Below are 19,460 nucleotides of genomic sequence, written 5' to 3' on the forward strand. Positions count from 1 at the left end.
AACTCATCTACAGATTCAATGCAATCCCAATCAAAATTCCAACAACCTACTTTGCAGACTTGGAAAAGCTAGTTATCAAATTTATTTGGAAAGGGAAGATGCCTCGAATTGCTAAAGACACTCTAAAAAAGAAAAACGAAGTGGGAGGACTTACACTCCCTGACTTTGAAGCTTATTATAAAGCCACAGTTGCCAAAACAGCATGGTACTGGCACAAAGATAGACATATAGATCAATGGAATCGAATTGAGAATTCAGAGATAGACCCTCAGATCTATGGCCGACTGATCTTTGATAAGGCCCCCAAAGTCACTGAACTGAGCCATAATGGTCTTTTCAACAAATGGGGCTGGGAGAGTTGGATATCCATATCCAAAAGAATGAAAGAGGACCCCTACCTCACCCCCTACACAAAAATTAACTCAAAATGGACCAAAGATCTCAATATAAAAGAAAGTACCATAAAACTCCTAGAAGATAATGTAGGAAAACATCTCCAAGACCTTGTATTAGGCGGCCACTGTCCTAGACTTTACACCAAAAGCACAAGCAACAAAAGAGAAAATAGATAAATGGGAACTCCTCAAGCTTAGAAGTTTCTGCACCTCAAAGGAATTTCTCAAAAAGGTAAAGAGGCAGCCAACTCAATGGGAAAAAATTTTTGGAAACCATGTATCTGACAAAAGACTGATATCTTGCATATACAAAGAAATCCTACAACTCAATGACAATAGTACAGACAGCCCAATTATAAAATGGGCAAAAGATATGAAAAGACAGTTCTCTGAAGAGGAAATACAAATGGCCAAGAAACACATGAAAAAATGTTCAGCTTCACTAGCTATTAGAGAGATGCAAATTAAAACCACAATGAGATACCATCTAACACCGGTTAGAATGGCTGCCATTAAACAAACAGGAAACTACAAATGCTGGAGGGGATGTGGAGAAACTGGAACCCTTATTCACTGTTGGTGGGACTGTATAATGGTTCAACCACTCTGGAAGTCAGTCTGGCAGTTCCTTAGAAAACTAGATATAGAGCTACCATTCGATCCGGCGATTGCACTTCTCGGTATATACCCGGAAGATCGGAAAGCAGTGACACGAACAGATATCTGCACGCCAATGTTCATAGCAGCATTATTCACAATTGCCAAGAGATGGAAACAACCCAAATGTCCTTCAACAGATGAGTGGATAAATAAAATGTGGTATATACACACGATGGAATACTACGCGTCAGTAAGAAGGAACGATCTCGTGAAACATATGACAACATGGATGAACCTTGAAGACATAATGCTGAGTGAAATAAGCCAGGCACAAAAAGAGAAATATTATATGCTACCACTAATGTGAACTTTCAAAAATGTAAAACAAATGGTTTATAATGTAGAATGTAGGGGAACTAGCAGTAGAGAGTAATTAAGGAAGGGGGAACAATAATCCAAGAAGAACAGATAAGCTTTTTAACGTTCTGGGGATGCCCAGAAATGACTATGGTCTGTTAATTTCTGATGGATATAGTAGGAACAAGTTCACAGAAAGGTTGCTATATTATGTAACTTTCTTGGGGTAAAGTAGGAACATGTTGGAAGTTAAGCAGTTATCTTAGGTTAGTTGTCTTTTTCTTACTCCCTTGTTATGGTCTCTTTGAAATGTTCTTTTATTGTATGTTTGTTTTCTTTTTAACTTTTTTTTTCATACAGTTGATTTAAAAAAGAAGGGAAAGTTAAAAAAAAAAAGAAAGAAAGAAAGAAAAACAAGGAAAAAAAAAAGATGTAGTGCCCCCTTGAGGAGCCTGTGGAGAATGCAGGGGTATTCGCCTACCCCACCTCCATGGTTGCTAACATGACCACAGACATAGGGGACTGGTGGTTTGATGGGTTGAGCCCTCTACCATAAGTTTTACCCTTGGGAAGACGGTTGCTGCAAAGGAGAGGCTAGGCCTCCCTATATTTGTGCCTAAGAGTCTCCTCCTGAATGCCTCTTTGTTGCTCAGATGTGGCCCTCTCTCTCTGGCTAAGCCAACTTGAAAGGTGAAATCACTGCCCTCCCCCCTACGTGGGATCAGACACCCAGGGGAGTGAATCTCCCTGGCAACGTGGAATATGACTCCCGGGGAGGAATGTAGACCCGGCATCGTGGGACGGAGAACATCTTCTTGACCAAAAGGGGGATGTGAAAGGAAATGAAATAAGCTTCAGTGGCAGAGAGATTCCAAAATGAGCCGAGAGGTCACTCTGGTGGGCACTCTTACGCACACTTTAGACAACCCTTTTTAGGTTCTAAAGAATTGGGGTAGCTGGTGGTGGATACCTGAAACTATCAAACTACAACCCAGAACCCATGAATCTCGAAGACAGATGTATAAAAATGTAGCTTATGAGGGGTGACAATGGGATTGGGAATGCCATAAGGACCAAACTCCACTTTGTCTAGTTTATGGATGGATGAGTAGAAAAATAGGGGAAGGAAACAAACAGACAAAGGTACCCAGTGTTCTTTTTTACTTCAATTGCTCTTTTTCACTCTAATTATTATTCTTGTTATTTTTGTGTGTGTGCTAATGAAGGTGTCAGGGATTGATTTAGGTGATGAATGTACAACTATGTAATGGTACTGTAAACAATCGAAAGTACGATTTGTTTTGTATGACTGCGTGGTATGTGAATATATCTCAATAAAATGATTAAAAAAAAAAAAAAAGATCCAAAGATATTACCATGTTGTTGTAAAGAGATATGACAAAACAGTAGGAACTGGCCAAGGTCCATCAAGAGTGTCTGAGCAGTAAGGAAAGTTATTGGTGAGATCTCCAAGGAGGCCTGGCGATGGTTCCTCACAAGAAATGTGTGGCCTTCAAGGAAAATTGAGTGTACTTCTGGGGTGGTGCCCATTCCAATCACATGCCAATAGACTGATTTCCTGTGGCATCCAATCAGACCTGTATATTAGAAATAAGAGTTATGGCTAAGAAGTAGATAATTTGAAATGGAAAACACTTGCTTGGACAAGATGGACAAGTTGACCTTACAAATTTTGGAAACAAACTTTCCAAGGACATTGGGGCACTGTCAAACCAAGGTCACCAATGACTGTCATGCTGCTAAATAAAATGGATATTTTTCAGCATCCATCTGCACCTATTGACCATTCATTCCTTTTTGAAACTCCTCCATTGCCTCTGCACCAACACCTCTTTGGGTTTTGTTCCCCTATTTCTCGGACCGCTCCTTCTTCTGTATCCTTGTTGACCCCTCCTTCTCTGCCCATCCATTAAATGATGAGCATATCAGGGCTCAACCTTAGGCCCATTCTCTTTTCAATCAATATTTTCTCCCTGCAAAATCTCACCCATTCTCATGGTGTTAATGATCATCCCTAGCCTGATAACACATCTATTTCAGACTTCTCCCTGAACTCCAGATTCATATAACCAACCACCTCTCAACATCTCCACCTGGAAAGCTCATAAATCTCACATGCCCAAAACCAAATTTGTGATCTTCATCACCTCATCCTCTTCCAGAGTTCCTTACCCAGTGAATAGCACCATCTTGCATTCAATTATGTGAATGTGAGTTATCCTCATTATCACATTCTCACTTCCCATATCCAATCCAAAACTAATCATGACACCATAATTAATAACAGCTAAAATTTACTGAGCATGTTTTTGTGTCAAACACTGTCCAAATTACTTTATAAGTTTCAACTTATTCACTCCTCACTATAACCCTATGAATGTAAAAACTATTATTATCCCTCTCTCATAGGAGAAGAAACTGATGCCCAGAGAGGATAATTAACTTACTCAGTATTTGAACTCAAGCAGCTGTAAATTTAGGTCCCACACTAACTACTAGGCAACAGCTGCCTCTTACTTTGGCTCCTTAAGTTTTCAAATATATTTATTTTCTACCATCATTTCTACCACCACCTCCTAATCCAAGCTACCGTTATCTCTTGTCTGAACCACAGCTTCTTTACAGGTCTCCTCACATCTGGTCATACTCCCTTCCAAGTCCTTCACCTCCCAATTTCCTCTTTCTTGGTTTACTTGATACTTTTACCATAGTAAATATTCAAAGCCTTCTAAGGCCTTCTATTTCTGAAAATGTCTTTATTCTTCCCCCAAGGCTGATTCAGAGTTTGGCTATGAATTACTGGTTGAAAGTAATTTTTCCCTCAGAACTTTTAGGGTATTGCTCCATTATAGTGTTAGTGTAATTATCATTCTTTTGTACATGACCTGCTTCTCCCAGGGGAAACAAAGTATCTTTGCTTTATTTTTTGTGCTCTGAAATTTCACAATGATAATTTTTTGTGGAAGCCTTTTAAAACAGTCTACTGAGCACTTTCAGTACTAAAACCCATATCTCTTATTTCTTCACATTTTTCTTTTATCATTTTTTTTGATTCTTTTTATTATTTTTCTTTTAGAATAGATGTTTTAAAATAAATTCTCAATCTCTTTTCTTTTTTTCTTTCTAGATTTTCTCCATTCTATCTTCTTACCTTCTATTGAGTTTTTATTTTGACAATCGTATTTCTAATTTCTATGAGTGTGCTCTTCTTCTAGTTGTTTCTTTTCATAGAATCCTGTTATTGGTTTATTGATGCAGTATCACCTTGAATATTTATGAAAATATTATTTATAGTTTTTGACAAGTTCTTTTCTGTTCTAAGTATTATTTCTCTTCTGAGCTTATTTTTCTTTGTTTATATTTGCATATCTCTTTCATATTTCATGTTTTCCTTAAATTTCTGGTCATCCTTGGTTGACCACTCAGAGTTAAGCAAAAGAAAAGAGAAATATGATTGTGAGTTCTATGTATATGGGCAGGCATTCATTTTCAGGTGATTGGAAGACCTCCAGAGGCCAGAATTCAGTGGGTTTTTCTCTGGGGTACCGAGTTGTCTGAGGTGTTTCAAAGAACAGAGCTCTGGCAGTAAATTCAGAAAATTCTAAGGGTTCTTGAGCAAGCCTGTACCTACCTGGCAGAGACCTATTTACATAGCCGTTCACTGTGTGCATTTTAAGCCAGGGCCTAGATGGAGAATCCAGAGGCTGTGTCAAGGAGCCATTCTTTTCTGAGTGCCAACTTTTCCCTGGTGAGAAAGGAAGCACAGATAGAGCCAGGTAAGTCTGTATTTCACCATTGACTCTCCCTCTCTCCTTCCATCCCTCTTCACATGCTAAGAAATTTTTCAGTAAAGTAGGCACAGATGACATATCCTCTCAAAATCAGTAAGAGGAAGAGAAGATAATTACCAAAAGGTAGACATTTCTTGCTCAAACTTATTATCCCTCCTTAAATTTGTCCATGATAGCAGTGGGAAGAGATAATAATAAATCCTAATTAGGAGAAGGAAGAATATTGGTTAGTTTGAGCCATGAGGGTTTCATTTTATTTATTAGCTGTTTTATTTAAAAGGAAGCAGATGAAAATTATCCTGGGAGAAGGGCTGTTGTTCAGTCCCTTTCTTAATTGCTTCATTCCAGCTTGTAGTAATGAAACCTAGAAACTGAAAGTTTCCCAACCTCCTCTCTGAAATTAATAAGAACTGAAACACTGGAAATATTATTATTGGACAGCTTCTCCTTAAAGTTAACCCTTTGTGTAAAGGACTGGCAGCTAATGCTGATAACTTCTGAAGCACCCAAGACTCATTTGTTCATTCCTTCATACCCATATTTACTGAGCAATACTGAGCACTGAGAACTGATAACACAGAGAAGACAGAGCCTCTTCCTTCAAGGAACTTAAAGTCTAACCTGAATAAACAGGTCAGTTGACAATTATAATAAAGAGTTAAAAGTGATGCAATAAAGATGTAAACAGAAGGAAAATTATATGAAGTCAAAGAAGACAAATATTAATTAAGTAGAAAATGATAATATAATGTGATAAGGAGTAAGCATAAGGTCTCTGGAAATATATAAAGCAGGCATCTAACCCAGACTGGATGTCATCATGAGGGAGGGAATGGCTGAAATGAGTCATCCTTAAAGGATAAGAAGTTTACCTGGTGTAAAGGAGGAGAAAGGCTTTTGAGGCAGAGAGAAAAGCATAAGCGAGGGTCTGGATGAAAAAAAAAAGCATGACATATTTGGGTGCTGCAAATTGTTCAGTGTTCCTGGAACCTGGAAGATGAGGCAGGGAAAGGAGCACAAGGATTGGATTATGCATCATTTTGTTAAGAAATTTGCATTTTACCTTTAGGATAAGTTATTGAAGGGTTTTAAAGACTGGAATGGCATGATCAGATTCACATTTCAGTATTTTCCCTCTGGTTGCTATAGTAATAATGGAATGACTGAGAACAAGAAAAGACACAAGACTAGTTGGGAGAGAGATGTTGGGGGCCTCAATTAAGAAGAAGGTAGTGTATGTGGATGAGAGGGTAGAGAAGTAGACCATGATGTTGTTGTTGACAATATGATATTAGGAGGAGGAGGGAGAGGCAGAAGTACTAACACTTTTGTTCTAAGTTTTTGCATGAAATCACTCTTTTAATCCTCACAACAATCTTATGAAAAAAGTAGTATTATTATCTCAATTTTATATATGAGGAAACAGAGAGGTTAATTAGCTCACCAAAGATTGCAACACTTAGTAAGAGATGAAGATCAGAGAAGCTATTTAGAAAGCAGAGACCAAAAGCTTTTTTGATGGATTTAATGACAGGGATAAGGCCAAACTGTTATCTTCTTACCTCATAGATGCCTACGGAACTAAGGTTGCATTTTTCTTTTTTGTTATTCCTTTTCATCCCCATCTCCTTCATTCCTGAATAGTATTGTAGTTTGTGATCTTTCTATAATCACTTTCCCTGGACAGTAGCAGTCCACATTCTTGAGTACCATATTAAGTTAATATATTTGATTTCTTCCAAGGACCCAAATTCATATTGCAGCTCACTAACCTTCATCAAATACTGCAAAAAGTAGTACAAATTCGTGCACAGTCTTTATCTTTTCTTTGGCCAGACTCCCTGGAAAAGAAGTAAGAGAATTTATCTTCTATTCAAAATTCCATCATAGGAAATTGCCACCAGGAGGAGACATTTCTTTGGTGTCTCCTCACAGGTGCTTCTAAAACCATCTGAGGTAAAGAAACAGTTTTTTGCTTCAAATTTGTTGCAGAGCTCTACTTTTGTAATACACAGTAAAAATGAATTCCAAGAAAAATGAAATTAAAAAGACATACAACTTAATGGTTGATTCTTGAAGACATTATGTTGAGTGAAATAGGTCAGACACAAAGGGACAAATATTGTATAATTCCACTTACATGAAATAACTAGAATATGCAAATACATAGAGACAGAAAGTAGAGTACAGGTTACCAGGGGCTAGGGGGAGAGGAACTGGGAAGTTAAGCCTTAAAATGTTTGAGGTGATGGGAAAGTTGGTAATGGATGGTGGTGATAGTAGTGTGAGTAATCCCACTGAATGGTAAACTTGGGAGTGGTTGAGATGGGAAAGTTTATGTTGTATATATGTACTGACAATTTAAAAAAAGGAGCAACTAAATTAAATGCAATGTATGATCCCAGATTGAATCTAATAATGGAGAATAGGCCCAAAAGAACATTATCAAGACATGTAGGGAAAAAATGGAATATCGACTGTAAGCTTTACATTAATATTAAGTTTCTTGAACTTGATAACTGAACTTAAGGTGGTTACATAAATGAATATCCTTGTTTTTAGGAAATGTACATGGAATTATTAAGTATTCAAGGAGCATGATGTACACAACCTACTCTCAAATGTTTAGAGAATAGATAGAAAGATAGACAACAGATAGAAGATAGATAGATGATAGATAGAATGATAGATAGATGATAGAAGTATACAGCAAACATGGCAAAATGTTGTAAGTTGGTGGTACTGGGTATCTGGGTGGGAGATATGTTGGAGTTCTTTGTATAGGTTTTGTATTATTTTTGCAGCTATTCTGCAAGTTTGAAATTATTTCAAAATGAAAAGTTAAAAAAAGACATACAAAATGAAAGTCCATAAAATCACATTTCTTTACACTTTTCCACAGTGGCTGCACCATTTTATATCCCCACCATCAAGGGTCCCAATTTCTCTACATCCTCATCAACACTTATTTTCCATTTTTAAAATTATATCCAACCTAGTGGGATGAAGTAGGCCTCCACGTCATTTGATTTGCATTTCCCTAATGATTAATGATGTTGAACATTTTTTCATGGGCTTGTTTTGGCCATTTGCCTATCTTCTTTGCAGAAATGTCTACTAAAGTCCTTTGCCCATTTTTAAATTAGGTTATTTGTCTCTTTTTGAGTTGTATGAATTCTTTATATATTCTGAATACTAGACCCTTCTCAGATATATGATGTGCAATTATTTTATCCCATTCTATGGGACTATCTTTTGACACTGTCCTTTGGTGCACAAAAATGTTAATTTTGATGAACTCCAATTTATCTCTTTTTTCTTTTGTTGCTTGTGCTTTTAGGGTCATATCTAAGAAACCATTGCCAAGTCCAAGGTCATGAAGATTTACCCCTGTCTTTTCTTCTAAGAGTTTTATAATTTTAGCTCCTATATTTAAGCCTTTGATCCATTTTGAGTTAATAAATTATTTCCATGGAGATGTGACCCCACCCACTCAAGGTGGGTCTTAATTAGTTTACTGGCATCCTATATGAGAGTATAAAAGGCAGAGACATTTTGAAGAGAGCTCAGGGATACTTAGAGAGAAAATGCCCAGAGATATTTTGGAGACAGCCAATACAACCTCAGATGTTTGGAGTTGCTAAGCTAAGAGATGAAGCCCAGAATTTGCCCTGGAGAAGCTAAGTGAGAATCCACAGATGCTTAAATAGAAAGCCACTGGAATCAGAAGCTGAAAGTAATGCAACCTGGGAGCAAAGGACCAGCGGGCACCAGCCACATGCTTTCCCAGCTGACAGAGGTGTTCCAGATGCCATCAGCCTTTCCTCAGTGAAGGTATCCTTTTGTTGATGCCTTAGTCTGGGCACTTTTATGGACTTAGAACTATAGATTCGTAACCTAATAAATCCCCTTTACAAAACCCAATTATTGCTGGTATCTTGCATTCCAGTGGCTTTTCCATTTCCACAAAGAATATTGTTAGAATTTTGATTGGGATTGCATTGAATCTATATAAATTGGTTTGGGTAGTATTGACATCTTAAAGCTATTTAGTCTTCCAATCCATGAACATGGAATGTCCTTCCATTTATTTAGGTCTTCTTTAATTTCTTTTAGCAATGTTTTGTAGTAGTCTATGTACAAGTCCTTTACACCCTTGGTTAGACTTATTCCTAGGTATCTGATTCTTTTAGTTGCTATTGTGAATGGAATTTTTTTCTTGATTTCTTCTTCTGATTGTTCATTTTCTGTGTATAGAAACACTACTGATTTGTGGGTGTTGTTCTTGTATCCCGCCACTATGCTGAATTCATGTATTAGGTGAATTGGAACAATGGCTGCCCTCAGAGTTGGTTCCCCAGTGACATGAAGTAGCTGGTAAAAAGCAGTGATTAGTGATTGAACCCCCCCCACACACACACACACATACACATACACAGATCTTGGAGAACTAGGTCTTTATATCCCACCCTGGCCCCAGCAAGCTGCACCAGGAGCTGGGCTTGAGGACTCCACTGCTGCCTACTGAGAGGCTAGGGGATGGGCAACAGAAGCCGCTGCACAGAGAGTGAAATTCACTGATATTTACCATGATTTACCATTTCTTCCTTCCATTTTTCTCTGGATGCTGCACAGTGATCTACTAGACTCCAGAATTTCAAAATAGTTGATTCAGACAGTTTCTGTCAGTTTAATAGTTGTTCTGGTGGAGAAATGATTCCTGGAGCTTCCTACTCCCCCCGTCTTCCCACAATCCTCTCCCAATCCTACCCATTCTTAAACTTACCTTCTCTACATACCAACAAGGCTCCAATGAGGCCTGAATTCAGGTCTTTCACCAGGTCCACATGAGAAAGATATGAGTAGGTGAGACACGGTGGGTCAGAGGTCATTGGGCCATTTTCTTTCAGGACCTGCCAGACGTAGGTATGGCTCTCACCAGGAGTGACTTTATCATCTTCTTTCTCCTTTTGACTGGTCTGATCATCATATTCAGCTCCTAATGCAAGAAGGGATGAAATTGTCCTTTCTATACCCATTGTCCACTCAAGGAAACATATCAAGTTTATTGTCAACAAAAGATTAATCTCTAAAAAATTTTTCCTACATAAACAAAATAGCATTAGCACATATTTCCAGATTCTGAGATGCTGATCTCTTTGTGTATAACCTTATTGGTCTTTGGACCTCTGGGTATCTGTGTGACACTTGAAACTCAGAGCTAGAACTCGGCAGCTATGAATGTCAGTATTAGCACATATAGCAACTGTTTAAAAAAGCTGAAAAAGAGTCCAGACTTCAATTAGAGGTATGAATGAAGCAGATGTGGTTAGGACTAGGGCAAATTGGGCCAAAGGGTAAAGGACAATAGCGACTGCATTTTAAAACTTCAAATTCCATGTGAGACCAAGGCAAGAGACATTTAGTTGTTGCAAGATCTATATTTCCTAAACAATTTAACTCATACAGGTGGTTCAAATACCATAATTACATGGACCTTTTAATAGGAAGTGAGATCTGGTAGGTTTGTGTAGGTTAGTGCGAAATAGTGATACATCCCAAAGTAATTTGGGCAGAGAATAAAAATATATATGCAGGGCTCCCCTGAGGAGCTGGGGGAAAATGCAGAAGTGTTGGACTTCCTCACCTAGATTGTTGCTGATGTTCTCAAAGACATTGAGGAGTGGCAGTTTGATGTGCCAAGCCCTCTATCATGGGACTTGCCCTTATGAAGCTCATTACTGCAAAGGAGAGGCTAGACTTGTATATAATTGTGCCTAAGAGTCTCTCCCTGAGTACCTCTTTGTTGCTCAGATGTGACCCTCTCTCTCTGTCTAAGCCACCTCAGCAGGTGAACTCACTACCCTCCCACCTACATGGGACCTGACTCCCGGGGGTGTAAATGTCTCTGGCAATGCAGGATGTGACTCCCAGGGATGAATCTGGACCCAACATTGTGGGATTGAGAACATCTTCTTGACAAAAAGGGTGATGCTAAATGAAACGAAATAAAGCGTCAGTGGCTGACAGATTCCAAACAGAGTTGAGAGGTCACTCTGGTGGGCATTCTTATGCACTATATAGATAACCCTTTTTAGGTTTTAGTGCATTGGAATAGCTAGAAGTAAATACCTGAAATTATCAAACTCCAACCTAGTAGCCTTTACTCTTGAAGATGACTGTATTGCAATGTAGCTTACAAGGGGTGACAGTGTGATTGGGAAAACCTTGTGAATTGCACGCCTTTTATCCAATGTATGGATGGATGAGTAGAAAAATGGGGACAAAAAACTAAATGAAAAATAGGGTGGGGGGATAATTTGGGTGTTCTTTTTTACTTTTATTTTTCTTATTCTTATTTTCACTTTTTCTGGTACAAGGAAAATGTTCAAAAAATAGATTGGGGTGATGAATGCACAACTATATGATGGTACTGTGAACAATTGATTGTACACTTTGGATGATTGTATTGTATGTGAATATATCTCAATAAAATTGAATTAAAAATTAATATTAGCACATCTAACAAAATTAACAATAAATTCCTTAATGTCACCTAATACCAATACAATATTCAAAATTTTCCTATTGCCTTGACTATGTCCTTTATAGGTACTTTAAAAAAAACTACACTCCAATCTAGGACCACATATTGTATCTAGGTGTTCAGGCCCATAAGTCTCTTTTTGTTGGGAATAGTCCTTTTTTAAAGATACTGATTTGCTGAACAAACTGTGCCTGTGGTCCTATAGAATATCCCACATTATTTATTTGATTGCTTCCTTGTGGGGTTGTTTGGCTTGTTCTTCTATCCCTTATATATCCTATAAATTGGAAGTTAGACATAAGGCCCAATTAGAATCAAGTTAAACAATGTTTTGGCTAGAATATATCAAAGGTTATGATGTGTATCTCATATTGTACAACATCAGGGGCAGAAATATCTTGTACTATCCTTAGTGATGCTAAAATCCACCCCAGGTTGGGGAGCTGCACCTATACTGCCAGTTGTAAGTCCTGACAGGCCAAATCCAAGCCCAAGTTTCTTGCCTGTGTCATATTGCCACCTCACAGCATCTTTGTGGCCCTTAGAAGAAGACAGCTCCAGACCTTTGGTGGCACTACATCTGGCATGATACCCTGTGGTACATGGAAACATGCAGTCCATGCACTCAAACCAAGGACACACAAGGAACACCCAAAGAGCTGCAGGGAAATAGTGTATTTTATGTATGGATACTCAGATATGAGGTATCAAATTCTGCATAGTGTGCAAATATGGCAATATGTTAAAAGCTGTTGGAGCCGAATACCTGGGTGTGAAGAGTATGCTGGAGTTCTCTGTATGTGTTTTGTGTTATTCTTTAAACTCCTGTGATTTTGAAAAAATTTAAAAATAAAAATTTTTCAAAAATTAAAATTCAAAATAGAAAATTCTGGATAATGGATACTTTTTGGATAAGGAGGAAGAGGATCATGGAGAAATACAGAAGGAGCTTCAACTGTATCTACAATGTTTTACTTCACAAAATAAACGTAGTTAAGATGGCAAAATGCTAAGATTTGGCAAAGCCAGGCAGTGGGTATATGTTTGTTTGCTATACTATTTGATGCACCTTTCTTTGTTTGAAATATTTCTGTGGACCAGGAATTCATACAGGACTCAGGACTCCAAGAGTGAATGTTCCTGAAAACAAGACAGAAATAGCATTGCCTATTATGATCTAGCCTCAGAAGTCATGAATCCTCACTTCCACCATACTATAGTGGTCAAAGCAGTCACAAGCCCAATCAGATTCAAGATGAGGAGCACAGATTCAAGTTTTCAGTGGGAGGAGTGTCAAATCATCTCTGACCATGCTTTAAAATCACAATATTAGAGAATAATCAAAATGATCAAAAAATGTTTTAAAATTGCCTGCTATCTCAGTCAGCTATATGCCTTCAGTAACCAAAACTTCTGGGTAGTTTATACAAATACCTTGTGACCTTGTGACTAGGTCCAGAGGCTGTAGGAATCTCTTTGGTTTCTACTTTCCACCCCTAGCCCTAACCCTCTTGTGTCTCCTGATACCTGCCCTTGGCCTTGTATTTGCATCATACCTCTGCCCAACCTTTGCTGCATTGTCTTTCCTGAACAGTCTCCTAGATAACCTTCTCTTCAAACTCCTACAGCTAGTGAATCAGCCTTGCCCCAGGCCTAGCTCAGATCCCTAGGAAACCAGCCTTCTCAGGCACCCCAAATACCTGTGTATCCAAGAAAAGTTGAGATATACCTCCTAAGTCTCCCACATCAAGGATTTTTGCTTGTGTCAATCTTTTGGGCCAACTGCTCAACTTCTCTAATACCAGTCCACTATTGTGCTTCAGGGACTCCTCCACCCCACTCTCTGGTGCTTCCTCTGTATGAGTGGCCCTAATTATTTTCCCTTTGCCAGGTCCCTGCTAAGCACCTTTGGGTTGACACTTCCTGCTATGAGCCCCAGCTTGTGGACTTATACACAGCCTAGGTTGGTGACCTGGGAACACACTTGCCCAGAAAAGAAGTTAAAACTATTTCTCTACCACTGGGTTTCCATTTATAGATCAAAACTAAACTTGAAATTTCTTTGGACCCAATTTTCACTCTTCTTTGGGCCCCTTTGAAAGACACTGCATGTGAACAAGCTCTCTTGGCTTACATCATGTGATTTTATATTCTATTGATCAAAGAAAGTTATATGGTCAAGGCCAATATCAATGGGGTGGGGAAGTGTATTCTTCCCACTTTGGGGGAGGGGGATAATAAGTTATGAACAGTGATACAATTTTCTAGAGTTGGCTTGGGGTATATAGACAACATGCTTGCAAAAGTATAGAGATAGAAAGCAAATGGGTGGTTGCCTGGGACTGAGAGTGGGAATGGGGCTTGAAGTTCAGAGGGGCATGAGCAAACATCTTGGAGTGATGGAAGTATTCTAACACTGGATTTTGATGATGGTTGCATAACTGTCTAAGTTTACTAAAACTCAGCAAACTGTACTTTAAATGGTAGAATTTTATGGCATGTAAATTATATCTCAATAAAGTTGTTAAAAATGCTAAGAGAAAATCATACACAAAAATCACTTTGAGATGAGGAAATATCATCAATATGGCAATGTAAGACATTCCCTGGAAAAATCTCCCCTCAGAATTAACCAATAAAAGGACAAATTCCACTTGCTTAGAACTCTGGAGGATGATAGAGACTGGAGAAAGACTACACAAATGCTGAATCAAAGAAAAAGAAAAATAATCAGGTAGGAGATTTTCTTCCCAGATCCATCAGTCCAGACCCTTCCCCCTCACTTGGTCATGCAGCTTGGTGGTCATGCAGGGGCAGCATGGCCCCAGTTCCTCCCAGCACAGATACACTCTATAGGAGCCACTCAAAGCAATGAGTTAGAAATCAAGCACATCCAGGCACAGAGATACAAATCCATGGAGACCCAGGGTGGACACAAGCTGCTGAGGACTGTTGCAGAACTATTGGCAAGAAGTGCACTCACTCATTCCAGTCTCTGTTCACTGGATTACCTTAAGGCAAAGCAGACCTTCCTGGATTGATCCATCTTTCTGGATTGATTCCATCTGGGTCCCTAGGATGAGAAACCCTAACAGGGAAGAAACAAGAGACAAAAAAGCTCACAGTAAAAAAAAAAGTGTGTGTTGGGTGGAGAACTGAGCTGTTGTAAGACAGGACTGGTCTTGGAACTGAAAAGTGTAAGGAAAAGGGGGCACTGAGTGAGGGAGAGAATTTAAACAAATCGTAAGAGCTGGGGAGAAAATTCTGCACCAAAACAAGCAGAAGAGATCAAGATTCCCAGAGAAGGAACAGAGGAAAGGAAATTTTCTTGTGAAGGTGAAACATTTGCACAAAAAAGCACATTCTTAAAAATTGTGCTGCGGAGAACCTAAGATGGCAGCTAAGCGAGACAGGGTAAAAAAAACACCTCCATGAAAAATACTAAATAAAAACCAGAAAGTGACCCAGAACACCAGTTCCAGCGATGCACCAGCCAGACAAGGTCTGCTAAAACCACAGGGAACATGCATTTGGTGAAACCGGGAGTCTGCATTCTGAAATGAGTGAGTGAGCCGGCTGAAAGTCCAGAGGTCACGCTGCGGTGTGGGGAAACTGTGGGTTGGCGTTTGGAGACGGACTAGTTCTTTTTTAAAAAAAAAACTCAGCTGTGGATATGGTGGCAAGAACCACACAGTGAAGCATGGCAAGAGTGGGCTGTGCCAATGTCTCGGTGTCTGGCATGGAGGATAGCCTGATGCTGATTGTCTCAGGGCCAGGAGGGCAGAGAGGAGAGCCAAAAGGAGAAAGAAACTGCACCTCTTGCAGCCATCTCCCCGGAGGGCTGGGGATGCTCCTGCCCGGGGCCAGAGCCCAGAGCTGTGCCAAGGGTCCCAGTGTGATGGGGAGTGTTTCCTGCAGCACTATGCACATGCCACAATATTGGCCATGGACAGTGGCCTTTAGTGCACTCACAGCTAATTGTCCCAGAGCTGGGGAGGCAGAGCTGTGCAAAAAGGGGGAAATTAACATGCCCCATTCAACCATCTTTACAGCAGGCTGGGAATGCTCCTGCATGGCCTGGTGGCCCAGGGCTTCCCTGGAGGGCTGGTGTGCACTTGTGATATGGCACAATCTTCCCTCAGCAGAGGTCCTGGAAGAGCACAGCTGAGAAGGGGGACCTGCTCAGAAATCCCAGAGCCCCTATGCCAATACAAAGGACTTGTGGGTCAGTGGCAGAGACAATCTGTGGCAAGACAGAAATGAAAGCTTGGACTCTTGCAACAGCCTTAAATCTCTGGGAACACCTGGGAGGTTTGATTATTAAAGCTGCCCTGCCTCCCTAACCACCCAGACAAACACCCCACATTCAGGGCAGACAGCACCAACAACACACCCAAACTTAGTGCACCAATTGAACCCCACAAGAATCAGATCCCCACACACCACAAAGACAAAGTTGGGGAGAACTGACTTGAGGGTAGTAGGTGACTCACGGACGCCATCTGCTGGTTAGTTAATGTGTACGCCACCAAGCTACAGATCTGACAAATTAGAGATCGGTATTTTTTATATCCTGAAAGAACCCTATGAAGTAAAGCAAATGCCAGGAGGCCAAAAACAACAGAAAATCTTAAAGCATATGATAAAACCAGACAATATGGAGAACCCAAACCCAAACACCAAAATCAAAAGATCAGAAGAGACACAGTACTTGGAGCAATTAATCAAAGAACTAAAGACAAACAATGAGAGCAAGGCACAGGATATAAAGGACATTGAGAAGACCCTAGAGGAGCATAAAGAAGAAATTGCAAGAGTAAATAAAAAAACAGAAGCTCTTACGGAAATAAAAGAAACTGTTGGCCAAATTAAAAAGACTCTGGATACTCATAATACGAGATTAGAGGAAGTTGAACAATGACTCAATGACCTCAAGGACCACAGAATGGAAAAAGAAAGAACTAAAGAAAGAATGGGGAAAAAATTGAAAAAATCAAAATGGATCTCAGGGATATGATAGATAAAATAAAAGTCCAAATTTAAGACTCATTGGTGTCCCAGAAGGGGAAGAGAAGGGTAAAGGTCTAGAAAGAGTATTCAAAGACATTGTTGGGGAAAAATTCTCAAATCTTCTACACAATATAAATACACAAAGCATAAATGCCCAGTGAACTCCAAATAGAATAAATCAAAGTAAACCCACTCCAAGACATATTCTGATAAGACTGTCAAATACTGAAGAGAAGGAGAAAGTTCTGAAAGCAGCAAGAGAAAAGCAATTCACCACATACAAAGGAAACAACATAAGACTAAGTAGTGACTACTCAGCAGCCACCATGGAGGCAAGAAGGCAGTGGTATGACATATTTAAAATTCTGAGAGAAAAATTTCCAACCAAGAATACTTTATCCAGCAAAACTCTCCTTCAAATTTGAGGGAGAGCTTAAATTTTTCACAGACAAACAAATGCTGAGAGATTTTGCTAATAAAAGACCTGCCCTACTTCAGATAATAAAAGGAGCCCTACCGACAGAGAAACAAAGAAAGGAGAAGGAGATATAGAGAAATTTAACAGACATATATAGAACATTACATCCCAAATCACCAGGACACACATTCTTCTCTAGTGATCACGGATCTTTCTCCAGAATAGACCATATGCTGGGATATAAAACAAGCCTCAATAAATTTAAAAAAAATTGAATTTATTCAAAACACATTCTCTGACCACAATGGAATACAATTAAAGTCAATAACCATCAGAGACTTAGAAAATTCACAAACACCTGGAGGGTAAAAATGAGGGGGAGATGAAAACATTCCTGGATAATCAAAAGCTGAGGGACTTCACCACCAGTAGATCAGTCCTATAAGAAATGCTAAAGGGAATTGAGCAGGCTGAAATGAAGGGACACTAAACAATTGACTGAAACCATATGAAGAAATAAAGATTTCCAGTAAAGATCACATGGTAAATATAAATACCAATACTACTGTATTTTTGATTTGTAACTCCACTATTTACTTCCTACAGGATCTAAAATACATAAACTGTAATGATAAATCAGTGGTTTTAGACTCAATGTAAAATATGTAATTTTTGACAAGAAGTACATAAAGGTGGGGGAATGAAGGAGTATAGGAACATAGTTTATGTGTCCTTTTGAAGTTAAGTTGGTATCAAAGAAAACAAGATTGTTATAGATTTAAGAGGTTAAATTTAAGCCCCATGGTAAACACAAAGACAGTATCAGAGAATATGACCATAGAAATGAAAAGTAGAGTATGGGTTACAAGAAGTGGGAGAAGGGGCAATGGGGAGTTAAGAAATGAGTGTAGGGTTTCTGTTTGGGGTGAAGGGAAATTTCTAGTAATGGATGGTGGAAAGGTGATAGCATTGCAACATTCTAAATGTGATTAATCCCACTAATGGAATTCTAGGGAGGGGTTGGAATGGGAAGATTTAGGCTGCATATATGTTTTCACAATTGAAAAAAAAAATAGTCTAAATAGATAATGACAATTAAATGCCAAGAATGATCCTGGATGGGATCTGAGGATGGAGGAGAGGAGGCTCAAAGGGACACAGTTGGGACATAAGAAAAAGAAGGAAATATAGCATGTAAGCTTTGTATCAATGTTGAATTTCTTGAACTTCTTAGCTGTGCTTAATGGGATTGCATAAAAGAATGCTCTTGTTCATGGGAAATGTATATGTGAATCATATTGTTTGTTCAAAGATGTGTGCAGCTTGCTCTCATATGTTCAGAAGACAGAGCAATAGATGAAGGATGACAGGGAGGCAGGGAGGGAGGGAGGTAAAGAAAGAAATGGTTGTGTGATGGGATGTTAAAGTTGGTGGTTTGGGGTATTGGGGGAGGGGGGTTGGGTTATGTTGGAGTTCTGTGTATGGGGTTTGTATTGTTTTTGCAACTGTTCCTGTAAGTTTGAATTTATTTCAAAATAAAATTAAAAAAAAATTGTGCTGCATATACTGGGCAAGAATCAGATGAAGAAGAGCTGAGAAAATCTGAACAGTTAAACATAGGCTACTCTAAAGGTCCAGAATAAGTTGGACAAACATTAATAAAAGAGCCTTAATACAAAGCCAGTCAAAAATAATCCTAGACAAGAGGAAGAAACTGACCTTCAGAATAAACTCATCAAAATAATCAGATGCCTAGACATCAGCAAAAAATTACAAGCCATTCTAAGAAACAGGAAAATATGGCTCAGTGAAGTGAACAAATTAAAACTTCAGAGGAGACACAGAATTTGGAACAATTAATCAAAGAAGTTCAAACAAATCTCCTAAATCAATCCAAGGAGATTAAGGAGAATATGGACATGGAGCTAAAGGATATTAAGAAGACAATGTGTGAGCATAAAGAAGAATCTGAAAATATGAAAAGAAACATAACAGAAAGTATGGGGATGAAAGGCACAATAATGGAGAACTGTAACCCATAACATTCTTTTTGCTATATAGCTACTTGTTAATTGTAATTTGTAAGTTATCACCCTTTTAATATATGTTATAATTAACAATAAGGAAATAACTGAAACTGTGGAACAGTAATCCATAATATTCTTTGAAATTTGCTCTCTAATTACTTGTTAAATTGCCCTTGGAAAGTTATCACTTCTATGTAAATATGTTATATTCCACAATAAAAAGAAAATACACTAGAGGCATACAACAACAGATTTGTTCACACAAAAGAAAAAAATCAATGAATTAGAAGACAG

At 38.8% G+C, this 19,460-nt stretch overlaps 1 protein-coding gene across 1 annotated transcript in view; it reads right to left on the bottom strand.

The window, feature by feature from the left end:
- The window catches only part of F8 (coagulation factor VIII), a 208,982-nt gene that overhangs the window by 137,496 nt on the left and 52,026 nt on the right, over nt 1-19,460 (bottom strand). Inside the window, exons 4-7 of the mRNA XM_037820964.1 lie at nt 9,951-10,163; nt 6,937-7,005; nt 5,005-5,118; nt 2,729-2,950 (exon numbers count right to left, since the gene is read on the bottom strand). Of these exons, the coding sequence (XP_037676892.1) occupies nt 2,729-2,950; nt 5,005-5,118; nt 6,937-7,005; nt 9,951-10,163 (618 nt within the window). The remainder of the gene's footprint in view (nt 1-2,728; nt 2,951-5,004; nt 5,119-6,936; nt 7,006-9,950; nt 10,164-19,460) is intronic.

This window comes from Choloepus didactylus, chromosome X (genome assembly GCF_015220235.1).
Source record: "Choloepus didactylus isolate mChoDid1 chromosome X, mChoDid1.pri, whole genome shotgun sequence".
NCBI lineage: Eukaryota > Metazoa > Chordata > Mammalia > Pilosa > Megalonychidae > Choloepus > Choloepus didactylus.